The sequence below is a fragment of the Stegodyphus dumicola genome, chromosome 3, assembly GCF_044657685.1.
Source record: "Stegodyphus dumicola isolate Sdum_Otavi_A_Nest chromosome 3, ASM4465768v1".
Classification (NCBI taxonomy): Eukaryota; Metazoa; Arthropoda; class Arachnida; order Araneae; family Eresidae; genus Stegodyphus; species Stegodyphus dumicola.
This window is the reverse complement of record NC_140770.1, coordinates 249,754,295-249,781,598: the sequence shown is the minus strand read 5'-3', so window position 1 is coordinate 249,781,598 and position 27,304 is coordinate 249,754,295. Positions and strand designations below refer to the sequence as shown.

The 27,304-nt window shown below is 33.2% G+C and overlaps 1 protein-coding gene across 1 annotated transcript in view; it reads left to right on the top strand.

The window, feature by feature from the left end:
* LOC118205343 (tyrosine-protein kinase transmembrane receptor Ror-like) overlaps positions 1-27,304 on the top strand; it is a 214,354-nt gene that overhangs the window by 144,163 nt on the left and 42,887 nt on the right. The window contains exon 6 of the mRNA XM_035377638.2: positions 14,294-14,467. Within this exon, the coding sequence (XP_035233529.2) occupies positions 14,294-14,467 (174 nt within the window). The remainder of the gene's footprint in view (positions 1-14,293; positions 14,468-27,304) is intronic.

The window sequence follows — 27,304 nt, the reverse complement described above, 5'->3', positions numbered from 1 at the left end:
TGTTAATCAGAAATTCGCTAAAGTTTTACAAAATATGAAATCGATAATAAAACAAATTTCAAGTTTCAAATCTGGTCTTCCAGAAGCCCATATTCGTAGGAGGATTACGTCATTCAAAATTCGATGGCTCTAGGTACATGCAGGACTCTAACATTTGGTGTCAACAGTTTGAAAACAGATTCGCCTTTTATAATGATTCAACGCAAAATCGCAAAACGAAAACAATAGTCCTTCAGGGACAAAGCTCCTTTGGACTAATAACTGCGAATTAATTTTTAACATCTATAGTTATTTTTATTGCTACTTCAATATTACTTTATCTGCTGTGTTGTGCTGTGACTTATCTCACTTGAGTGACAGTAATATCAGAACAAGCCCACGAAATCCATCGCGGCAAGAAGAGCAAGATTGCACCTGCCGTTTGGCTAAAGCCATGAACACCATGCGGGTGACAGTACGACTTCGCTCAGCTTCGCCCCAGTTTTGATAGAGAGCACCACAGGAAGGATGGGTTCGAGAGTCTCCCACACCTCTACTTTTTATCGCAGTAGACTTCCCTAACTGTCTGGGCGACATTATTTTATTTTCTTCTGTGAACTTCCTCGACTTTTCCGTTTTTCTCCCGAAGAATTATATGCATATGGATAGCGATAAATCGCAACTACGTGCATGTGGAATCATTAGGATAAGACATTCGACAAACGCTGACAATAAGGCAATAAACAGAAAAATGCATGACGTCAGGGGCTATTTTCTTCAAGAATTTTATTACGATAATTGTTACTCTCATAGTTACTCAAAAATGCAGAGTACCCATTAGAATTATACCCATTAGAAGGCGTTGGAGTTTGGAACTTGGATTCAACTCTCATTATCACAGATTAGCACTACACTGATATGTTATAAGGTCATGAAATTCGGCACTAAATTTCCAACTTTCGCGTATCTTTAACACATCCAAGAATTTTGCTCGCATAATTTGATTTTACTCTTTAGTCGATAAATTTATTCCGACAACAAGTATTAGATTGAGGGAAGGTAATGCATGATTGACACAGACGATATTAAATGACAAAAAAATAGCTTTGAATAAATTTAATTATAACTGTAAGCACTCATCGCCTTCTGCTCCTCTTTCGATCACTTTCACTATCCCCTTTTTAAGCAGTTATTTTTTTTTCCTAAAATATTCATTTATTACGTTTTCGTTCCCCTGTTTCCTATGGAATATTTTCTTATAAAAATGTACTACAATTATCTGAACATGCGATAACTGGAAAGAGCAATATTTAAACTCTTTTTACGGATGAGTAAATCTTTTCTGTTACTAAGCGTTTTTAAGAATCATTCTTGTAGTATGTATCCTGCTCCGCCATTATATCAGGACTCTTTATTCACTTAAAGTGTTTGGCTGTTGAAAGCCATTTCAAATTGTCTAACTGATGGTATCAGACGCCTACATTAATGTTTTGTTTATTTTCTAGCAGTTCAAAATAAACCACTCTAATCCAATCTAAGCATAAGAAAAGCAAAAGCATTTTGGAATGCATTCTCGGTTTATCTTTAACACGTAGCTACTCTTTTGGGCTCAACCACTGTCTCTTTCAACTAGTATTAGCATATAATGTCTATTTCTCATCTCTAATCACAATACTCCATTAAATATAATGCGCTTTATTTATTCAACTAAAAGGTGTAAAAGAATACTCATTCTATGGTTTTCAGCGGTACGTTCATATAGAACTTGGCCAGAGAACAATTCTGTATTCATTTCAAGCGATCCGTTGCTGTTGACTGCACACAGTGGAGATCCTCTAATATTTCACTACTAATAAATACAGGAATTCGATTCTATCAGCATATTGAGTTTTTCATTTTATCTCTCCGCTGTTCGCCTACTTATTGATTCGTAATCAAGACTACAGTCTTCATACTGGATCTTCTTCAACCCAATTGGCAGGGGATTGAAGAAGCATCTGTCACACTAACATCACTGTCATCTGTGTATAGTCTGCCGACTGACTGTCGCAGCATTTTCGTTCAAGTCAGACTCATAAAGGATGTTAAAGAGAATATAAAGCTCATCATATTGTATCATTAATCTGTGAACAAATTTAATAAAATGTCAGTTTAGTGAAATTGGAAAAATAAGGTTAGTGTTTCAGAATAAAACTGATCTGAAAAACTTTTGACTTCAGAGTTACGTTTTCTTTGCAACTTAATTTAGTCGATCTAAAGCCAGCATTAAAATCTGATCAACCTGATAGAAATCTATTAGCTCTCGCTTCGCCTTCTTGGGGTACTCCACATTCTATCTTATTGTTATAAGTGTATGGAACACAATATTTGTAACAAAATTTTGGATCTCGGAGCAAAATGTTGGAAAGTGAGGATCTAACCTTAAAACTCGTTTCTTCCTTCATCTTTTCATAAAAACAGAGGAATAAGCCTTGACATTCCGAATGAACTCCAACACAGATCTTCAGACCTGCAGCCAAGTGAGATTTAGTGATGGAGCTACCTGGAATTACAGATATGTAAAGATCATTCAATGTCTCTGGTAATGTTATAACACCGTGCGACAGGATATGCTAACTATCCTTACAGAAAAACTTTTATGATATCCTTACTGTATTAGCAAACTTCAAACGAATATAAGGAATTATGACACTTCATTCAGCACTGATAGTTACTTTCTGTTCTGATACAGTTGAAACGCAGTTTAGTGGTCATAAATGCAATCAAACAGTTTACATAATAACATTTATTTAGAAAACCTACAATATTATGCATTTTTATGCCAATTTTTTATGCAAAAATTATAATTCAAAAGTATATATTTGTATTTGTTTTCTGAATTTTGAAAGAAATTTTTTTACTTTAATACTTAAAAATGCATTCCGCTTCTAATATTGAAAATGAAAAAAAGTATAAATTTAAATATTAGGGAAACAATTCAAATGCGAGATAAAGAACAGGTTATTAAGTTGCAGTCAGAAAACTAAATATTGAGAATGAATTCGAATTGTGATTCAGGCAACTTATTTGTTATGCACTTAATGTTATCTGATTCATTTCCTCTCTGAGTTTTTCTATATGACTACAAAAGGTTTTAAGTCAACTTTTAAAATAAAATGTTTTGGGTTTAAATGTTTTGGGCATATACTCTGTAGGGTTTATATTTATTTTAACTAACATTTATTTTAAGTTTAAACTATCTTTCCTGTCAAGCCTTACTTTCCCCTGGAACTGCCAATGCCAGAATATGTAAATTTGAGTAGAACGCGCAAGCATTCAAATTATCAGCGGAAGTATTATGATTTAAATAGAAGGAAACGAGTTCGGTGTGATATTCTTACTTCACGAGCGCGGAGGTAGTTAGCGAGAAATTGAAGAACCCCGCGTTTTGGCCTATGTGCTTGGCGGGAAGTAGTGTTAATCGTTCAAGTGAGCTTCAAGTCTGCTGAATTAGCAGCGGTGTTGTAAAACGCGGTGAGTTAGTTATTTTAGAGAGCCTCGTAGTTAGAGTCTTGTCTTTAGATTCTTTTCAGGTTATTATTTTTATTTGACTGCCGAGTTGGCACAGTCTGTGAGCGTCAAGAGCACGCAATTGTAATTTATTACGTTGAATAAAAAGGGACTTAAACCCTTCACAAGACTCTACTTTTATACAGTTTTCACAGTCACCCCTTGGTTGCGTGCAAGTTGGAGGCGCGCAACGTTACAACTCTTTAATATATATTCTGAGTGCTCATGAGCAAACTGTGTTTAAAAAGAAGGACTACGAATTTTATTTCTTCATACATTGATTTCAGACGTACACTTTCAATTACAAAATTTCTAAATTCTTCTTAGAGTTTTTACAGAATTTCACAGAGGTCACAACTCTCTTCAGAATGAAGAAATTAATCGATGATAATTGCTGCACCTGCTAAATGATACAGAAAGTCTTACATTGGATCCGCCGCCATACACAAAATTATTTATGAAGAATTGCATGTGAAAAATAGTTTGCCGTTATTCTTCCCTATTATCTAACTCAGCACCAAAAAGATGAGCGTCTCTAAATCTACAAAGAAACCATTAAATTACTTAAAGATGGAGGCCATGGCATTATTTCAAATTCGTAACCGATAAGTAAACGTACATACCATTTTTTGGCGATCCAACACATCAAGAATGTCACGTGGGTCTTTGAAGATGATCCCACACCTACAATGGTGAAACAACAACTTGCTATGAAGAAAGCAATGTACGCCGTTTTCTTCAGAAGTACGGGACGCATATTTCACAAGTGCACATCAGCGTAGCCACTGAGGGGGGGGGGGTTTGAAAATGGACCAATGAGCTGCTATTGCTCTTGTGATACTAAATCTTCGCGCATGTGAGCATATCTTGTTTGCGTTTTAATTTGTATTTGTTTCGCAGTTATAAATATATGGCGTAACAGTAGAAAATCTCGTAGTGCTTCCGTTTTATGAGTTTGATTAATCGCTACATTTTACTTTCGCGATCTTTATCAGGCATTAATATTTGGATTGATGTTCACGGCATATTATGTGGATTAAGAGAATTCAAGTGTATATATTTTTTTAATTGAGCTGAGAATAGCTGAAAGTGTTACAATACATCTAGTGTTTTCTTAGTTCAGTGCTTGCATTTTTTTTTAAAGTGTAAGATTCAGAACACATATAATCTGATTATATCCATTGTTAACATTAAAAATTATATGTGAATAAATTGAATATACTCTTTGTGAATAAGATAAATTCACTTTGCTTTATGAGTATTTCTTGTGTAGACAGTTCACGTAAGAGTGAGCAGTTATTAAATGTGAAATGTAACACACTAAATGTATAAGAATGCAAATTAGTAAAGTTCACTTTGAATAAAATTCTGCATTGGTTATTATTATAGAACATCTTTTTCATATAGATTGCAATAAAAAGTGCTGACTTCTATTTACATGCATAATTGGTGTAAATATTTTTCTCATACGCATAGTTTTATGTAAAGATTGCATTTGGGCAATATGTTTATCACATATTTCTTTCTTCATCTTTTTTACCACATATTAAGTAATATTTCACATCGATATTTTTGCGAAGCATCCAACATGTGTTTGTATTTATTTCAACCAGGTAGTGAAATCTTCATAATTGCCTATATTTTATCTAACTTCGCAATGAAAAGTTTCAAAAGCAATCGGCGATGCTTTAATTATTTTGTACAGAAAATTGTGTTGCAGAATATTTTCAACCATCTTGCTTAAATCTTAAAGCACGCGAAAGGTCATGTGACATGTCAGAAATATTACTGGATCCTCATTGGTCCATCCTAGAAGCCACTCCCTCGGTGGCTACACAGATGTGCACTTGTGAAATATGCGTACGGGACTGGTCAAAACCATCAAGCTGGAGGGTCAGGAGACAATCGCAGCTAACTGGTACACCACTAAGTATCTTCCAGAAATTCTTTCAAGAAGAGAATGATAAAGCACCCATGCTCAACCATGGCAATGCATCTTCTCATTCAACAAGACTGCCATTTGAGTTTCTTGAATAAAACCACATCAAAATGATAAAACGTCAATCCTACTCACCCTATCCAGCTATGTGTGATTTTGGGCTATTTTGTAATTTAAAAAATAACTTACGTGGACGTTCTTTTCATTCCAAAGATGATATTGTTGAGGCTATGAATGCATCGTTTTCATCAATTCCAGGAAAGAATAGTTTTAAGCATATAAACTTTGGAAAAGTGTGCATTGATGCTGGAGGAGTCAACTATGAATACTCCTAAAATTCCGTAAGAATAACTTTAAAAACCTGTGTGCGTCTCAAAAATTTCAGAGTGACTGTCGTACGCTTTTAAATTTTTCTGCGATTTAGTCTCTACAAGAGTTAGAAAGAATTCTGGCAAAAGTTAAAAGCCAGAGTTAACATTTAAAGATTTTCGTATTTAAGTGATCGAAGAATGGCAATAACAAAAATTGCGACGAAATTATAATATAATTTTAGTTTTTTTCTGCGACTTTATTTTCGTTGGTGTTGCATAAGTTCTGCGCAATACAGCTATCTGTGGAATAAAAAAGGAAAAAATATCAGCACTTAGAAAAATTTTAAATATAAACTATTTTTTCATCTTCCATCTGCTTGACTATAATAATATCCTCATAGAACTAATTGGATTGTTCCAATTTCTTAGAACATAAAAGCTTTATATTTCATCCCAAGCATCAGCGTGGATCGGAAAACGAAGGAGAGCAAACAGAAGAGCACCATATGAAAGAAATCGTTAGTTTTTAGTTTAAGTAGACCTTCTCAGCTGTGATGTATGAAGTATTACCTTTTCTAACAAAATCAATTTATTTTGACGAGAAATTCAACAAAACTGTATAGGTGGTTTTTAACTTCCTATCATTATTTTTTCGGCTGCTACTAGTTTAATCCAGAAACGTAAGTCTGATGCCTGGAATACCTTTTTCTCAAATAACTCCTTTTAATTTTAAAGAAAACGTTTGCCTAAAAGATTTATCGAAAAATCCATTCGTTACTGAAAATTACTCTAGATATATTTTTTTAAAGATTTTACGTTCTAAAAGAACTCCCATTTCTTCGAAATTTTGGCTTTTTATTTAATTATTTACCTTTCTTTTTTACGTTTTCGATGAAAAGAAAAGAAAGAAAAATAAAAGCAAACATTTGAAAGTGGTTTCACAGAAAGTCTAAGAGATTTAGCTTTCCTCCCACCACAATTCTCCTATTGCTTGGCTGAAGTATGATGAAGTCAAAGATAAAGGTCGAGTTAAATCACAAGAAGTGTTACAAGGGCCGCAAGGTGTCGAATTGCGATTTTAAGAGAAGAAGAGAAATTAAAATGTAATAGAATAGTTTGTATGTGGTAGCCCTATTTTCAGTACCTGTACTTGAACTAAACTTTAAGACACTGTAATTGATTCAAAATGCACTAATTAAATAGCATTAAATTAATTAAAGATAATTTTAAAAAGACTAAAATTCTCTAGAACCTAAGAAAGACTGATTGTTAGTATCTGTAACAGTTAAACTTCAGATTAATAAAACGAAAATTTGAAGTAACAAATTTTCACTTTAAAAAGTAAAAATTAAATTAAAGTAAGTAATCTTTAATTCTTAGAAGTGTACTTGCTAATAGCAGAGTTTCTCAAAATGACGTTGAAAAATTTATAAAATCTTAGCTTCAATTCTGAGAGTGAAAATGTTTTGAAAGTGTAAATCCTAACTTTTTAATTAATCCTTGCAGAAAAATTTACAATTTAAAATATATTTATAAAGCTTTACTAAGTGAAATTAGAAATTACCATACCTTATTTTGGAAAACTGACAGAAATATTTGGCAAAGAATTTATTGACTTAGATCATTTATCAGTGCCACTTAGTGGTAGAAACTCACAAATGTTTCAACTAGATGAAGGGAGCTTATGTGAACCAATGTTTCAGATTAATAAAGTAAATAGCCACTTTTTCTGAGTATCTTATAAATGTTCAATTACACTTATAAGGGAGTTCTTTTAGAACGTAAAATCTTTTTAAAAAAATATATCTAGAGTAATTTTCAGTAACGAATGGATTTTTCGATAAATCTTTATAAATGGTCAACTACATTAGGATCCTTACCTTTAATAAAAATTTTAAATATAAAAACAATTTTAATCATTTAGCTAATTTCTTAGTGTAGATACTCCAAATGTACACTGCGCCAAAAAAAAGGGGGAGGGGGACAGTTCTTATATCTTCCTGTTCTACTTGGCCGATTGACAAAATTCAAATTACGTTTTTCATGTCTCGAAAGCAGGATTAGATTTATATATAGCAATATTCTAACATAGGTATTTTGACACAAAATTGGACTTTTTATGAAATGACATTCCGATTTTTTTTCCATATTTCGATTTCACGACTCTAAAGTTCACAATTAGTTCACAACTTTAGAATCCACGACTTAGTTCTTCAGTACTCTAGCTTCGAAGAAACTCTATTTTAGCTAGGCTATATATTAGATTTATATATAGCCTAGCTAAAATAGAGTTTAGCTAGACTATTTTTATATTAGTTATATTAGATATTTTTATATTAGTTTATATTAGATTTATATATAGCTCTATTCTAACTTAAATATTTTGACACAAAATCGGACTTTTTCTGAAATAACATACCAATCATTTTTACATATTTCGATTCTATGACTCAAATTATATGCCAGACTGCCTAGTTTCGTAAAAATCGTACGAGTAGTTTTTAAAATATTAGCTGTCAAAATTTTAGCTCCTCAATGTTAATTAAATTTGGCATATATTTATTAATATCTATTTTTTTTATTAAACTTTCTTGATTTTTTCTTTTCACATTTCGAAATTTAGGTTCATTCCAAATAAAATTCACCCATATTTCGTGTTTTATTTTTAAAATTTCTATTTTGAAATAATTCTTATAAATTTTTCGAAAAAAATTTTGAATTATAACCTATAAAATTTTTACCATCATCTTAAAGTAGGTGTAGTTCTAAAGTATACCTGCAAAAAATTAGATTTTTTTAATAAAAATTTTCTAAGATATACATGAATTTACATATTTTCGCGTTTTGAAATTTGGCATCTTTTTCTTGAGCGATAATAACGCCAAATGTGGCTTATAGATTTTTGTTACAGTGAATTGCCACTGCTATTTTTAACATCAAATTTCAAATAATTTTTTAGGGAGAATTAATTACATGAAATTTTTTCCCTGAATGATGCGTAATAAATATTTATTAATACTATATGAAAAGCTATTTTTTTAATTATAGATGATATTATTCAAATTTTTAACTTTTTAAATTTATTTTTTTCCTTCCTTTTATTTTATTTATTTTTTTAAAGTATTTGTAAGATTAACTTTCGCAGTGTTATTGTTTATTTTCACAATGTTGATACTTTTTGTTATGTCCCAGCTTTAAAAATTATATATATATAAGTATACATTTTTACATTAAACCTCTTCGAAAAAATGTTTTAAGTAGCTAATTTTCTCTCGTGTTACAGATTGTATAAAAACATAATCTTTAATAGGATTTATATTGTTTGTAGCCGATATAATAATCGGGTTACTCAGTGGTACAGAATAAACATTGCTGGACTGTTTTATTTCTTTGCCATTTAACAAAAAAAATCTTTTAATTAAAATATATATTCTTTGGACTTTGCTTTAAACTTTATTTACAGTTAAAATTCCTAGAAAATGAAAAGCTGTCTTCAACTGAAACGCAGTTGATGTAATTGATATTTTTGAAAAAAATGACAGGAATGCAAAATTTACGGAAGTGTAACAATCGAAAAATCTTAGTTTTCTTGTGGTGAGTACTGAAAATAAATGTAGAAGGAAAGAAGAACATTAGGGAGAAAAGTAAGCAAAAATTTTAAGGGGAATTCGGCTGTCAGAAATACCAAGGTGTTTCGAAAAGTTGGATGCTTTTGAATATGCTTGCAGAATGCCTGAAGAAAAAGAGCAAGTCATTAAAAAGAAAAAAATAAATTTTTGCATAAAACTTAGTATTTTTTTTAATTTAAAACTTTTTAATATTATGATATTTGATTCTTATGATATTCGATTTCAAAAATAAAATATTTGACTAAAACATGAATAACATTTTAAGAAACTAAATGTTGGATCATAAAATTATGTAATGCAATGAGCACAATGTTAAAGCTATTTAAAGCAATAAATGCAAGGTCATCCTAACTTAAAATGTCGGTTATACATCTTTCTTATTTACACTCATGTCCATAAATTAAGGATAATGCAAAATCATGTAAAGGAAGAGTTAGAAGCAAACCAAATTTGACTTATTTGTAAAGCTTATTTATTAAACAAAAGGTAAAGAGCAAAAAAAGATGCTATATGTTTGATATTATTAAAAAAATTAGCGATTTTTTTCTCCCTGGAGCAAATTACAAAAAAAAGAAACCTATTTACAAAAAACCAATATTACATGGTTGGTATGACTGTTAATACATTGTATGTCTCCCAGACGATGCAATACGGTCCGTACTACGCCTAGGCATGCTGAATATCAAATTATCGATCTGATCTTGGGGGATATTACATCACTCAATAAGTAATGCTCTCCGAAGTTCCGGTAGACATGTAGGTGGAGGTTGACGGACTGCAACTCGTCGGCCAAGCATGTCCCACACGTGTTCTACTGGATTCAAGTCCGGTGAGAATGATGGCCAGTCCAAACAGATGATATCCTCCGATTGAAGGCATTCGCTTACGATGTTTTCACGGTGAGGACGAGCGTTGTCATCCATAAACACAAATTGTGCGCCCTTGGCGCCACGAAACAAACGTACATGTTATTCCAGAATGATGTCCCGATAGATTTGGCTTGTCATGGTCCCAATTTGAACATGCAGGTCAGTTCTGGAACCCAGAATAATTTCACCCCAAGCACTCCTGCACCACTGTAACGGTGTCCTTCAATGACGTTTTCTTGGTGGTAACAGGTCCCTGGAGCTCTCCATATGAAAGTCCGGCGAGAATCAGACTGCAAGCTAAACCTGGACTCGTCGGAAAACATCACACAAGCCCACTGTTGCGGTGTCCACAATGCATGCTCTCTACTCCAGGCTAACCGCAGGCGACAGTGAGTTGCAGTAAGTGGAACGCATCTGACAGGTCTACGAGCATATAGACCAATCTGCCCTAAGCGTCTGTACACGGTCTGCCTTGAAATTGTCGTACCAGTGGCTGAAGAGAGCTGACGAGACAGGTCTGAGGCTGTGCTCCGCCTGTTTCTTTTGGCAGTAACTCTTCTCATTCGGCGTTGTAACTCTGGGGCGACCTGTGCTGTAACGTCTACTCACATTACCATCATCTTGGAACCGTTGCTAAAGCCTGGAGATGACACTCTGGGCAATTCCAAGTTCGTCTGATACTTCCAGTTGAGTACGCCCACATTCCAGACGGCCGATAATTCTACCATTTAAAAATCATCCAAATGCGTCCTTTGTGTCATAACTATTCGGTTATTGCACTGAAATGCTTACAAAGAGCCTGCGAACAATTTTACTTCTTTGCCTGTATTCCTTATATATCACTCTCTTACACTCTCGTCATTGTGACGTACCATCGGTGTCATCTGGTTACTTCCTGATATTTGCTTATGATTCTTGAAGATGTGTGTAGTGATTTTGCAGGTGATATATTTATTTTAGAGTTCGATTTCCGCGTGAGTCCGAATTAGCCTTAATTTTTGGACATGAGTGTATATATCTTTTCTGAACGGAACATTGAGAGGCGTGTTAAATGTGCTTTACTGTATTTTCTCTTTTAATATATTCAGTTTTCAGATGCATCGTAGTCTTGGACACAAAGTATTCTTCCGAAAGAAACGCAATTCAAATAGATAAAATCAAATCCTGGAAAATTTATATTAATAAATATATTTAAAACGCTCAGTCTAAATGAATAAATAGAAAATTTAAAGAGACAATATAACACAAACAATTAAAATAAAAGTCTAAAAATTTAAAAATTACCTTGTAAGGATCTTAAGTTTTACTAACGTTTATTTTATTTTAAATCTTTACTATCACTTCTTATTTTCTACTTCCGGCCAGAATTAAAAGTGTTAACTTATTTATGCAAAATTTGTCTGGCGAACGCCAAGTACTTAAGTTGTGGCTTTTTGCCAAGCGAGAGAGAGGAAGGAGTTAGTCGAAGCAGGCCTCTTGCCTCAGAAGTTTTACTCGGTTGCTGTTTGCCTTCCAGGCCAGAGGTTTAATCCTCGTGATAATTTTAAACGTATTGTAGTGTTAACATTTCTCTGTACTACATACGGCTTCCTGTTAATATCCGGCCAATCTTACACGTAGGCCCTTGTTGATTATTCCAAATTTAAGTTAGAGTTTAGTTATATTTTTATGTTCTTACGTTCAGACCACAAGTAGTTGGTCTCTGTATTCCGAAGTAAGGAAATTATTGTAAAGAGTGAAAAATAAAGGGTTTCGTATAACCTTCCTGTGTATCTTGTCTACTTTCCACAGTTATTGAACATAGCTTTAGTAAGCTCCCTGTTCCGAGTCAGGTCTGTGCATGTTCCCAAAGAAAGTAAGGCGGAACATTGAACCTGATAACCTAAAATAATAACTGACTAAATAACTGACTAAAATAATAACTGTTTATAAAAAAATTATAAAGAAAACTAATTGAAACAAATTAAAGCATGCACCTTATATTTAAGCTACGCAGCTCGAATTGGTAAATAGATGTTTTTAAAACAGTTATTCGAAAGAAACCATGCAACTTGAACAATTAAAATGAATTCGAAAAAGGAAAAAAAAATATTTAAAATAATAACATAAAAATATAATATAAAGAACATTATTTGAAAGAAAGAACGTTGTGATTTTTTTCCCTCTCACGGGAAAGGAAAACAGGTTGCCATATATGAAGAAGTTGAACCAAGTGAACTGTTCTTGGCGCAACCTGAAAAAAAGCGCCAACATAAATTTGTGAATTTCTCCGTAAATTACGCACCAAATTTTACAAAATTTCATATTTAGGCATAATTTGAGTCGTAGAATTAAAATATGGAAAATAATGGGTATGTTATTTCAGAAAAAGTCCGATTTTGTGTCAAAATACCTATTTTAGAGGCCCACCAGCGGCCGAGTGGTAAAGACGCTGAACACTGGTAGTTCGGTCTGAGGTTCGAATCCCGCGAACGGGCTGGCTGCATGGGCGTTTTCGTGGTTTTCCCCATGTGTAACGTGTGTACGAGCCAGTTTCCCTTAGAAAGTCCTCCACGAAAGGCATCCCTCCCTTTAGGCAGATAGCCCTCGTGTGCTTTGCCATAATTAAATACACCACACCACCACCTATTTTAGAACAATGTTATATATGAATCTAATACATATCCTAAGTCGCGCTTTCGAGATATGAAAAACTCAAGTTTTATTTTACCAATCGGCCCAGTTAGAACGGGAGATATATGTCTTTTTTTCCCCTTTAACCCTATACGTTTTTATTTAACAGAAATTCTCTGCATTAGAGTAAGCTAACCGTTTGTTGTTAATTTTTTGGATAGAAATTATTTCACTTTTACAGGCATTTTCAAAATTCTGTTGTGTCATGGAGAGACACACATACGTTTGGAACGTTTATAAATTAATACAAAATAAAAAAAAACATAGATATGTATGAAAATATAGACAGTGGAAAGAAGAGTGCAATACTGTTATCAAAGAAATACTTTTAAGTTCGTTTCAGCTAGTGCCCAGGAGGGATATTAATTTCATTTTGGCATTTTTCGTTGATTCACTATAAATGGCGTTTCCCTTTTCAAATTGTTTCCCACAAATGTGGCCCTGCATTATATTTAAAGAAATTAAATAATGAAGAATCTGGATGAATATATATATGTTTCTCGCACTGTGAAAAAATAACGGTGTCTAGAGACATTAAATTTTGAATAACGTAGTCCTCCAGTCATATATCGGCATCTGGAAGCCCAAATTTGAAATCTGGAATTTCTTCTATTATCTGTTTCATATTTTGTAAACCTTTAACGAATTTTTGATTAACTAAACGATTCCAAAGCGAGCAATGGCAACACTGTACGGAAAACAAATCATTTTTATCTCCAGCTCGTGAGACTGTCTATCGTAAATTTTACAGATATGCTCCTTTTAAATTATTTTGCGATATTGCTGCTGAATTGAATTTTATGGTTTAAGGGCAAAAAAACATGATATTTAATAGATAAAGGTAATACACAAAACGTTACAAAAAAACGCCCCTTTGGGCATAATATAAAATCTTTAACTTTTCAGGCTTTTGTTCATTCTTCTATTTATTTTTGTTCTTCTATTGAATCCTATTTGTTCCACACTTTATTATTAAATTGTATTAAGCATACCTTGCCCCTGCGAGGTTTCAAGCACTAAACAATTTTATTCCTCAAACTGTTCTTCAGGTACGGTAATGCTTTTATAAATGCGGTTATATTATAGCTCGATTTTGTGGTTAAATAATTGTTATTTTTTCTCGCCACCAAATGACAATTGTCCTATTTATGGACTTAAATATTTTGTAACTTTATTGTATTGTACTTTATAAATAAATGTAGAATAGTATTTTAATAAGGCAAATGTTCATTATTTTATATTTTCTTCTCTAAAATTTGGTGTATTTCAACAAGGTACGTTCAAAACGCCTCGTAAAATGGGATGCCACATATTATGGAAACTTTAAAATATTTTTCTATATAGGTGGATCTCATATGGATATCAACACAGATTGCCAATGGCATGGTTTATCTCTCATCTCAACATTTCGTTCACAGAGATTTGGCGACAAGAAATTGTCTAGTGGGGGACAACTTAAGCGTCAAAATATCTGACTTTGGAATGTCTCGGGATATATATACATCAGATTATTACAAAGTGAGTATTGGTTTTACTAATATCCCATTAGTTATACTTTCCTTCGATTTGTTAAAGAGAGTATATTATTTCTGGTTAAAATCTTCCTAATTAATACCGTTAAATTGCAGTAACTCTTAAAAAAAATCCATTTTGCCAACATAAACATGAAGTAAAATTTTATTTATTCATAGAAAGCTTGTGTTTTAGCGTAAGAACTCTTAATTCAGATATGATGGTCACAGGCGTTAACAATGCAGTTTAAAGCGCAACACGAGGGGAAAGTATCGTCATATAAATCATCCTGAGAGAAAAGAAAGCAAGGTGAAAACATTACAATTCTAAAACATGATGGTAAGAAACTTCGTCTTAGAAAATAAAGCGTATAAAAAAGTTAGCAGTCTTAAAACAGCGTCATACAAAATATTGTGGTGAAAATTAAAGCACCAATAAATCATTCTACGATAGGAACATTGCAGCAAACGTGATTTTAGACTTTAAGAGTTTTAAATGCAGGTTTGCATTTATGTTAGTATTTGTGGATCGCAAAAACAAATGAGGAATATTTTTGTCTCCATGTTTCGTATCTTTTGATTAACTAATAAATTTTACTGTAAAAGCAAGAAGAAAACATAAGAAAGCAAAATATGAAAATCAGTAGAAATTGTTACCAACTTTAACAGTAACAACTTATGTATAACTTAAATCTTTAAACTTATATGGCTAAGACTTAAAAGTCTACATTTAATTAACTTTTTTTTCTATTAGAAGTTTTCCATGAAAAATATTGTTTTGAAAATGTTGGAAGAGGAAGATGAGTAACTGCATGAAGTTACCTATATTAAAATTGGTTAGTTTATTATTAGATTATAAAATTATTGTTTTTCACCTCTATTAGTCTGCTATTCCTTCAGTAAATATTTTATTTTGTTTAATTTTATTCATCTTTTAATGTGTCATTAAATTATATAGGGTGTAATTAATCATTTTCACATTTTGAATGCTGAAGCTTCCTTCTTACATTTTTCGTAAATTTTATTCGTTAATTCAGAAATATGAAATACAAAAACAAAAATATTTGTCATTTATTCTTGGCTCACAAATGATTATAAAACCATGCATTTAAAATTTTTGTAATTTGAATGATAATCTGAATCTGAATGATAATGAATGATAAATTTTTGTAATCTGAATAATCATAGCGTCATGATAAAATCGCATGACTGAGATTTTATCATGACGCTATGATTTATACGTGCTTTACTTTTTACCACGACAATATTTAAAAACTACAAAGTTTTTGAACCGCTTCGTTTTCTTCCACGATTTTTATAACACAATGTTTTTTAGACTGCAATATTTTCCTGTTTTCTTTCCTCCTACGATATTTTTTCCTTCCGTTGTGTTTTCCTAGGCATTTTTGTTCGCGATGTTTTTGGCAGAGACCATGAGTTATTTGGAAATTATTCAAATACCATTTACAATCTGAAACTGAATAATTTTACAAATAGTACAGAAATTTCTCTACTGTTTGTAAACCGCATTTTTAAACTGCAGATCATAAACCGTATTTGAAGAATTTCCAGATGCCTCATGGTGTCTTCCGAAATCATCGCGAATGAAACATCTGAGAAAAAACAACTCAAGGATAAAATACCGTAGGAGGAACGAAAGCAAGAAGAAAACAAGATCGTAGTTCTAAATGGTATAAAAATCTTCGACGAAAACGAAACGATTCAAAAGCTTTGCAGCTTTTAAACATCATTGTACAAATTGTCGTGGTAAAAAATAAAGTACCTAAAAATGATAGCGTGATGATAAAACATCGCCGACATGTGTTTTTAGACTACAGGAATTTTAAATGCATTGTCTTATGATAATTTATGAGCCAAGGATAAATGATAAATGTTTTGTAAAAGTAAACCTGTGAACTACCCATCTGTCTTGTAATAAGCAGAATGAAAAAGAGAATGTAAGCAATTTTATTGATATTCCTTTAATCAAAGAATGTTTTTAATGTACTATTTTTTATAGTACAAGATGTTTTAAGGAATTAAATACGAAAACGATAGCAGAAACTTTTGCCTATAACAACAATACCTAAATAAAATCCTGAGTAGGAGGAGACTGTGCAGAAAAAACGTTATGTGAGCATTAAATATGAGAAACAATAAGGCGATTTTTTAAATAAGTGATCTGCGATTTAACATGAAGGAAAAGCCAACAAAGAAACATTTCCTATAAGAAGTTATACTGAAATTTTATAAATTTTATATCATTAATATATCAAGGAAGGAGAGGAGAAAACTCAAGATTTCAAATCTGGAAGTGATTGTAACAACCAGATCAATAAAATCATAGCTAATAAGATATTTGTTAAATAATGTCCAAAGGCGAAAATCCTCACACAATGTTCATATAAGTTCTAGTTATTTTAGAATTAAATTTGTTAAGTTTAACAAAGATTAATAAGGTGCATAAATAACAAAATTCTTAAAATTGTATCCTGTTATAAAACAATTGTGCAATCAAAACGAAAACTGCATATAATTGGATTACTGAGTCATATATTGTCTTTCATCACGAGCAATATTTTATCTAATGTGCATATTGATATCTGTGAATATTTTTATACCATTTTTGAGCTGCAGGCGTTAATTTCTTTCGTAGCTCGATATTTCAGAAAAAATCTGATCCCAGTTTTGGCACTACGAGAAAGTGGAAATATTTCATTGGTTTCTTTCGTGCCAAATTTTAATAATTTAGTAATATACTAAAGGGAAAGATGTTTGTAATCTTTTTTCCTCTCTCTGCTGTATTTAGTATTTGTTTTTAACAAATTGCTCTTGTTTAGGAGCTCATTTATTAAAGAGCCCTTGCCATTGACAGAGGTTTCCCTCTTTTAGTTATTGATCACGATTTTAAAACTTTTCCTCTTAGCATAATAAACGACATTTTCATGTGCAAAACAACGCCAGTAACGTAACTGTTCGTCTCTCCTCCTTCATTTCTTTAAATTTACGTGGATTCTTTAAAGTTTCATCTTTCATGTCATTTATATTTTTAATTAGTGAAATTCGTGTTTACAGTCTTTAAAGATTTTTTATAGGAGATGAAATCCTATCCGTTTCTAAATTTTGAATAAAAGAGCAGAAATGTGACTTCTAAAGAAGAGACATGGCCAACTCTCGCATCGCTTTTCATATCCAATCGCATTTACCATTTAAACTCTCCTTCTGCTACACAAGAAATGCTTCAAAACCTTTCGTATTTATCATAATCTCTCATTTTTGTCCATATATTTAACGAATAAGTAATTTAGTAACTTTTAATGTATTTCTCCCACCTTCATGGCATGCCTTCGTGGTGTAGTGTTCTGCACGCTGGGCGCGTATTCCAGAGGTCCGTGGTTCGATTCCCGGCGAAGGCGTTGCTCATTTTTCATTTTGCCTGCTTCCGAAAATACCTAATGTAACTACAACTTTAACTTCTTAATGTCTCTGAAAGGTCTTTAAAAATTGTTGTTAACGTCTTTAAGAGCTGTCGCTAAGAATTAGAATGTAAACGAATATGAAAGAAATACCTTATATAAAAACATGTCGCAAGTGTTTTAGTTATATATTTATAAGAAATAATAGGTACTTCTTACATATTTGTAAGTCCAGCAATAGGATATACATTATCAGTTATATTACTGTTCTGCTCCTGGTGGAGAATTCTCGAAACAAGAGATCCAGAAGGTGATTAATCAATAGAAATCTAGAAGTGCGCCAACTATAAATGGAATCACACCCGCCATCGCGGAATGTATGTTTGATTTTTATTCTTATTTTTATGGTTCTTTTATACAATAAATGTTTTAAATATCATATTTTTCCTAAATGTTGGAAGATTGGGGATTGATCCCTATTCCGAAAGAAGATGGAAAATGTAGATCAATTTGTTTGTTAAAGTTCCTGTCAAAGATTTTATATAAATTTTGTACTAAAGACTTTGCCATTAAGTACTGACATCAGACATTTTGTCAAGGAGCCAATATGGATTTGTATCGGACCGCTCCGCTAATGATACATTATTTGACTTTGTAAATTACATTTGAGAAAAGAAAAAATTGTTTTATGTGGCAGCTGTCGCCTTTGATATTAAAAAGCTTTTGACTCAATGAATTGAAATATACTTTTAAAAGTTTTATTAAAATTAAAGGTACCTATTGATATATTTAAATTTTTACAAAACTATTTCGGATAATGAAAGATATCGTTTTCCATAGAAGATAAGGCAGGTGATAAATTATATGAAGTGAAGAGAGGTTGCTCTCAGGGATCATGCAGCGCTCCGCTGCTGTGGAATATTGTTATTCACGAATTATTCAGTCAATTACTGACCCGACCACGTATAAATATTTTGCTATGCTGACGACTTAATGCTTGTTGTGTTAGAATGCTCGCTGAAGAGGCTGGAGAAAAAAAAATTAAAGTTGCTTTACGTATAATTGATAGCTGGAGAGAAGAACAGAGATTAAAATTCAACTTTAAGAAGATCTAGGGTCTATTTTCCCAAGAGAGGGAAAGCATAAGGAAACCTCGTCTCTTTTACAACAAAAACAAAATTGAACTAATTAAAGATTTGAAATTCTTGTATATATATATTTCGGTAATGCATTTACTTTTGTTAAACATTTTACAAGAAGAGCTTCCCTGATGAGATTCTGGATCACAAGAGAACCACATTACGAAAGGTTTTTAATAATGTGATTTTACAAATCATATTCTACGGTATTGGTGCTTGGGGAACTATATCGGAAGTGCAGCGGATTACGTAGAACAAAATTAGATTTCATCGAAAAAAGCAGGCTGTTTTAGAACTGTTCCAGCAGAGAAGGCGTACGTATTAGCCGGCATTCCGCCCCTCTCACTAAAATACGATTTTTACTACAAAGTGTTTTCAGTAATGGCTGGCAGACTTGATATACACATGATAGAGGACTATATCATTGCTAGTTACTCTTTTGAACTCCTAAATGTGAAAATTCATCTAAAAACCTAAATCCCATTAGCATAAAACAAGACTGAGCCCAAAGAGAATGAACTTGATATTTAAACTGATGGGTCCGGGATTGGGGAGAAATTAAAGGTGCTGGTTAAGAGTATTGAAATATACAATGAAAAGTTTAAGATAGAAAATTGTAACTCTATTTTTCAAGGGCAACTTCTTGCAATTTTTAAAGCACTGCATTGCGTACAAAACACGATAGCCCATAATAGGAAAATTACTATCTATTCTGATTATCTGTCGGTTTCACAAGCCCCCTCCAACCCGGACCACCGAATACTTTGATTCAAACGACCAAAGAACTAAACAGAAGCCTTCTTTAAGAAGCATGAAATTAGACCTAACTAGATTAGAGCGCACGTTGGGTACATAGGCAATGAGAGGGCGGATGTCCTTTCTAAAGAAGCGGCTGTAGAGCCTAATACTTCAAAAATGGAAACACCGGGTTAAAAAAGAAAGGCCACACGAATAATGCTAAATAATTTGTACAAGAATTGGGATGTGTTATGGCAGAACTCTATAAAAAGAAAAGATTTTATGCATGATTTTAAAATTAATAGAAATATAAAATCCATCTCAAACATGGATATCAATCAAATTATAAGCGACCATGGAAGATTTCGCCATTATTTTAATAGGTTTAGTATTCAAGAAAATGATTAAATGAAAGATATACAATGTGATTGAAGATGCTCGTCATTTTGTTGAAGGAGCAGACAAAGATTTTAAAAAACTGAGTTGCAACAGTGTAGCAGTGAAAAGAATTTCAAAGAAAATTAGGGCAAGAATAGGTCAAAATAGGCATAATATGTTAGTTTGCATGTGGGTGCTAGTGTTTTCATTGTTTTTCTGTTATTTTTTCTGCTTTGCTCTATTTTTTCCCTTTGCTTTCCTTTGCATTGTATGAACCATAAAAACCAGAGGTCTATATCTTAGAATCTTCTGGTTGTATTTTATGATTTCTCTTTTAATATGTTTTGTAATTTTTTGTTTTGTTTTCTTGGAACTGTTGTTGTTTCTGGCTTGCTCTGGCGCAGTCCACAAAAAAGACCATAGAGCGACGTAAAGTCTGCCAGGGGTCGGGCTCGCCCCTCACATCATACCACATTATCATTTGTCGTATTTGTAGAGATATGCATCGCTACCGTGGTCTGTTACATGGAAACTCAATAATTTCCCTATTCACGTAGCCTCGAATTACATTCTGTTTCCACTCAAAGTTACCTGGTCCAAGCTGTAGAACGTTGTTCTTTAATGCAATGCAGGTGTTTTGAGAGATAATTTTACATGCACTTCTAATATTTGCTTTTGTCAAATTGCATATGAAACATACCAACGTAAAATTTTAAATTAGGCCATAAAAAGGGGAGCTTTAGTTTGGGTAGATTTTAATAAAACTCTATTGATTTCAAGAGCAATTACACATAAGCTTGTTTTCCTCGAAACAAAAACATTGTTTTCAGGAAGGCAGCTAATGTTTTTGCTAAACAAACACTGTTGTTTGTCTGGCAAAAACATTGGCAGGCATTTCTTCTGGAGCCTTTAGTTCCAATAAAATTGTCTATATGCCTTTTTCAGTTAAACTGTGCTTTTTAAAGCTTCCGCTTTCACCTAGTTTGTCAAGTTTATTCAGAGGTTTTAATTTCAGCCTATGTATTCAAAATTATTTAAAAAAGCAAAAATCATCGCATGATTCCTTAATACTTTATTTTTTCATTTCCATTTTGTTCGGTAGACAGCACAAGAAATATTTTGCCCTTTATTACTTTTTGTCACTTTAATTCATCAGTGTAAGTAAACTTATTTTAAGCAAATGGGACAGAAATTATTTTCTGTTGAAGATGAAAATTCTGTGTTAATCTCTAGAAGCCAACTTAAATTTTATGTAATATTTAAGCTCAGTTTCAATCTAATATAAATTCCATGTTAGATTAATGTATGTGAATAGGTGTATTGTTTAGTCATTTATAAAACTTCATCTGTAACAATTTTAAAACCTTTCAATTTTAAGATGCTTTGTACTTACATGATTCATGAATCTGTAAGTTTTTTCAACCGATTAGAACTGTGCCGTTATTTATCGTTTCATAAACATTTCAGTAATGCTTTTGTTTTCTGGTTGTGAGCGCGAACATGTATTTGTAAGCAGACAGTATTCGAAAGCTTTGTTATAATCTAAATAATCCAATTCAATCCGTGTTTTCGATGCACTTGAGAGAAACCACAAAATGATTTTAGAGTCATTAGGTTATGGATGCAAGATATCTGTGAAAAAGGTTCAGTGCCCTTGCCAGGATTCGAACTCCGTACCCCCCGATAATGCACTGGACTTGCTTCCAGTTATGCCGTGAAGAAGCGTAGAAGCGTAGACACCGTGAAGAAGCGTAGAAGCGTAGACACCGTGAAGAAGCGTAGAAGCGTAGACACCGTGAAGAAGCGTAAAAGCGTAGACACCGCAAAGAAGCTTAGAAAGGGAGAAGAGAGTATTTTATATCCTCATGAAAAATCAAATCGTTCCACAGACTTAAAGCCCAAAGAGGAATTAGGTCCAATCATTTTAAACAGTTCATTACTGAAGAACTCAATGTATGATCAAAATAGTCTGTTGAAAGCTATTGTTAAAATGGTATGCAGAAAGATACATTAACAGCCATTTATAATAAAACCAATAAAAGGTTCATCTACTGGACTTTTAAAGAAACTTCAAAAGCGATCTCTTTCTTAAACTCAGATCTGCCAAATGATCCTTTGCTTTTAAATTTCGCATACTCTACATGACTCTTGTTGAAATTTTCTTCCAAGAGAAGATAGAAATCATACGAAAGAGAAAAACTTGGTTGTTTTTTAAAACAAAGTTTACATTAATGAGATATGGCAATGCACTCAAGGAATGCCCTGCTCATTTATATGTTAAGACAAGATTTCTAAACTGACTCGCATTTCCTTTTTTTAAATTGGTTTTCTTACTTCGTTTGCTGATAAAATTGAACAAAAAGTACAGTCAGTAGTAACACCACAGAAACAAACCCAGACGCAACTGAAACTGTTCTACATCTTTGATTGCTTGGTCATAGGGTGAACAGGAACATGAAAGCATAGCTACTATTAAAATAAATACGAGGGCTGTAAATTAAGTAATGGCAACATAGGTATAAATCAATTTTTAATGAACTTACAAGTACAGTTGCATTACATTCCTTCTATGTAATCACCAGCAAAGCTTGTAACCTTTTGCCAAATGTTGGGAAGCCGTTGTAGACCAGTGGCAAGGTGTTGATTGTTGATGTGAGTAACCGAGCGCTCTACTGCGTGGAGTCCAGATGAAACGTCATGAAATCGATGACCTAGGAGGGATTCCTTCAACTTCGGAAGATGTTGAACAGATGGAAACAGATGGAAGTCACAAGGACTCATGTCAGGTGAGTAGGGAGGATGTTCCAGGATTTCTCACTGCCACCGTCGCAAAAGAAGAATGACATTGTTTACGACATGGACACGAGCGTTGTCATGCAATATGATGGGAGACTGTTCTGCAACGTAGAATGTAGACGTTTGCGCCGCATACCCGGACGCAGATGGTGCTGTAGAAATCGGCAATAGTAATCTGCGTTGACAGTTTGTCCTTCAGGTACAGCATGTGTAAGAATCACACCGTACCAGTCGTATGCCATAATCAGCATAACCTTCACCCGACTGGGTTCCTGTCGAAATTTCTGTGGACGTGGCGAACCTTGATGACGCCATTCATTTGATTGACGCTTTAATTCAGGCTCATAGGATCGTGCCCATGTCTCATCAATGGCGACAATACGCTGCAGAAATGCGTCTCCTTCATTGCGGTATCTCTCCAAGTGGGTGCCAGCCCGTGCATACCGGTGCCATTTCTGTACTTTGGTTAGTCGATGTGGAACCCAGTGGGAAGCAATTTTCCTCATGTTGAGAGATTTCTTCATTATGCGCCACACCGTTTGATGGCTCAGACCAACCTCTAAAGATAATTCTCGGACAGTCCATCGGCGGTCTATGGTAAGAAGACCGCTCAGAATGTCGATCTTCTCTTGAGGAATGGAGGGCCGACCTGTGTGTTGCAAATCCACAGTCTCATTCTGACCTGGACGAAATGCTTGAACCCATCGTGCTACTGTCCTATACGGTAAAGCATTTGTGCCACAGGCATCCACTAATCCTCGATAGCATTCTGTTGCATTTTTGCCACGGGCAACCTCGATTTTAAGCCACGACCGCTGATCACCTTTTGAAAACATGCTTTAGAGCGATGGAAACGAAACTCCTCACTTTAACGTCACACAACAACTACCCTTCTAAGTAGATCGACTGTTTTTTGCACTCTACACATCGACAACAGCGCCACCTCACCACTCCCATATCCTATTTGCGCATGCGTGCCCTTCTGCGAGTTTCAAGGTTAAGTTGCCACTATTTAATTAACAACCCCCGTATGTAAAATTTTATTACAGAACTTTTTAAGATATTAAAATTAATCTTCTTTATATCATATAATGCAAAAATTATCATCAAAATATTCCTGTAATATGTTTCTAAGATGAAATGGTAAAAAGGTGAACTGAAAAAAAAAATGCTCTAGATTATCTGTGCCTTAAAATTGAGTACTTAGATGCTCTTGCATGTCGCAGATTTATTTTAGAAAATGCCAGCAGCATTAAATATCTTACTGGATTCGAGATAAAGCCAACATCATTTACAATGTATGGATGGATCATATTTCCAAATAAAGCCTCCATATAACATTAAGTGAAGACTGATTTTTATGCTTTCAGTCTGTAAATTTAATATTCAAAAGTAATTAAGAGATAGTTTTTCTAAAGATCACATGTTTTTTAAATCAAACCTCTCAATTCTAGTCATAAATCTTCGTTGGCAAGAGCAGAAAATGCTAGAATAGACAGATTGTTCTGCTAGGAAATGAAATTTACCTTATAGTTCGCTAAAGTAATGTTTTATCAATTAGCTGTGACTCGAATATTAAAATGTATCGAGTCTGGACTTTCTGTAAACACCAAATAAAATACATATATCTAGTTATATACAAGTATTAATGATTAACATAGTTGTTAACATTTATACTTGTAGCAATGAAGTATGTACTTTATTTCATGTAGAACGTGCATTAATTATTCTCACATTATTATATTTTTTAAATGGCAATCGCTAAATAATGAATTTTCTATCTTCTGCTGTTTAATAATTCTAAACGATAAGAGGAAAAAAGAATAAATGATTTTTCTCAAATTTGATTTTTGTTTGTAATTGTTTTTTTAAGATAATTAGCTTAAAAAACAGAATATTTCTACTAGTGTTCTTTTGAAATCACTACATATTTTGCAAAATTCTTTGCCTTGCAGCTAATTCCACAGTTATTTTCATGTTGTTGTTTCCGTATGGCATTTTACTGTATCTAATTTGCTTCCCTAAACATACAATTAGAAAAAAAGTTAATTAAATATTGATGAAATTATTTTGTAATATCAGTTTTCTTTTCCTTTTTTTTTTCTTTAAGCAACCAAGTTTAATCATAATAAGAGTTTTAAAACATTTAACATATGGGAGAAACATCCTTTTCCGCTGACACTTAATGAGAATTTTTATTTTTAGTATTCTGTGCGATACTTAAAAATCAATCTAAAAGGCACCGTTAATTAGTGAAGCTGCATCAATAACTTGTTTTCGTGAGAGAAAGTTTACTAATTCAGTTCAATGCTAATCGCTAAAACTGTTTTCCTTATTTTTTTAATGTATTGAATTAAATGTCATAAGTAAGCGTCATCTTATGGAAAATGGCTTACACTCGCCATATACATACATCATTATTTTTTCTTCCCAAATATTATTTCAAAAATTCTGTTGTCATTGTATCCACATTTCTTGAAAATTAATCTAATGAGTCACACAGAATGTTTTTTCCGTGGTTCTGTATTATTTTCTGAGAATGTGACAACATCTCGCGAACATTTTGTTTCTTAATTTAGTAATTAATTAGTAATAATAATTAGGAATATTAAAATGATTAATACTTAGATAGAGAACGCTATAGTCAAAAGAACAAAATTACAAATACAAATTAGTCCAGAATAACAGCTTTTTTAAAAGTTACTTGGCACATGGTATTAAAAACAATGTTCATGAAATGTTTGTACTGAATTTTATATAAATTAAATTATTCTTCAATTTGTATCAAATTACATGTATAATTCAAGAAGCAAAATAACGATTTAAATTATTAAGAAATATGCTTATTGCTTTTAAATCGCTTAGTGTGTTCATCGGTAACAAACTGATCAAATCTGAAAGAAATATTTAAGACCTTATGCTTGGCCAAATTATAAAACTCATTCACAGCCTACTGCTATAGTGTAGCTTTGATTTGCCGAAAGGCAGTATTCTAAATCTCGACTATACACCATGATGCATAGAAAATGAACTAAAGTTTTTATATTTCGCGCATTTTCAACAATTGCCGAGTCATATTTCCAGATTAGTTCGTCTGTCATTTTCCAGCCTGTCAATAGTCTTCCGGTCTATCACTTTCAGAGACACGATTTTGTCTAAATTTTTTTTCGAAAACAAGTTTTAGATGTCAATCGAAAACAGTTCTTTCAATCAACGATAGTGATTTAATATGCATTTTATTTATTCCAAAAGCTAAGGTTATGATTGCGATATTTATTTTAACATGACAAAACACGCAAGGATTATCTGCCTAAAAGATGTCTTCAGGAAGGACTTTCTAAGGGAAACTCTTCCATATTCAAATTACACATAGGGAAAACCGTGAAAATTAACAGTCAGCAAGCTTATTTAATCTGGTTTCGAACCTAGGACAAACTCCCAATATTCAGCCGTCCTTAGCCATTCGGCTACCGGTGGGAACATTTACTCCAAAAACCAGATGGCACAAGGTAAGCTAAATGTAATGGTCAGTGCAGAGAGTAATCGTAATAATGTGCTGTAACGTTGACTGATACTACACCTATTGAGCATGTGGTCAAAGCAAAATGTCCATGCGAGGCTTGAGGAAATGTCATCTGATGGCTTGCACCGCTCATCAGATTTCTTGGAGCTTCCAAGAACAGATGTCTTCAAACGCAAGCGCTGACGAGTCCACATGTAACTGACGAACCTACAGACTTCAATGAGGAAGAAAATTACAGAATACTTCAGCACACGGAAAAGGTGAGGTATGTGGCTACTAAAGAATTAGGTTTCAGTAATTCATAAGATGTAAAAGTAAGCAACTGGACAATGTCATTTTGCAGAGAAAGATGATGCAGAATACTTCAGCAAATGAAAAGGAGGTCTATGTGCAACAAGTTAAACAATTGCAAGATGTCATTTTCCAGAAAGAAGTGGTACGTTTTGGTTAAGGTAATAAACGTTACTAATGATGAATAATCTTGTTGTTGCTGTTGTTATTACCTATCTCACTTGCATGACAATAAGATCATAAGCCCACGAAGTTCATTATAGCAAGAAGTGCAAGATAGCGCCTATCGTTGGCAAGAGCCTTGAGCACCATACTGGTGACAGTCCAACATTGCTCAGTTTTGATGGAGAGCATCCCGAGGGGATAGGTTCGAGGATCAACCACCCCACTTCGCCTACCACTAACCTCTAAAGAGGGCTTTCGGCTCACGTCATATTTAGAATACCCCCACGCCGCACAGACACTATACATTTACAAACATCCATGCTTCTCATGGATTCGAAACCAGGCCCTTCGATACGACAGTTAGCGTGGCTAACCAGTGTTCCGGTTGAGCGGCTAAA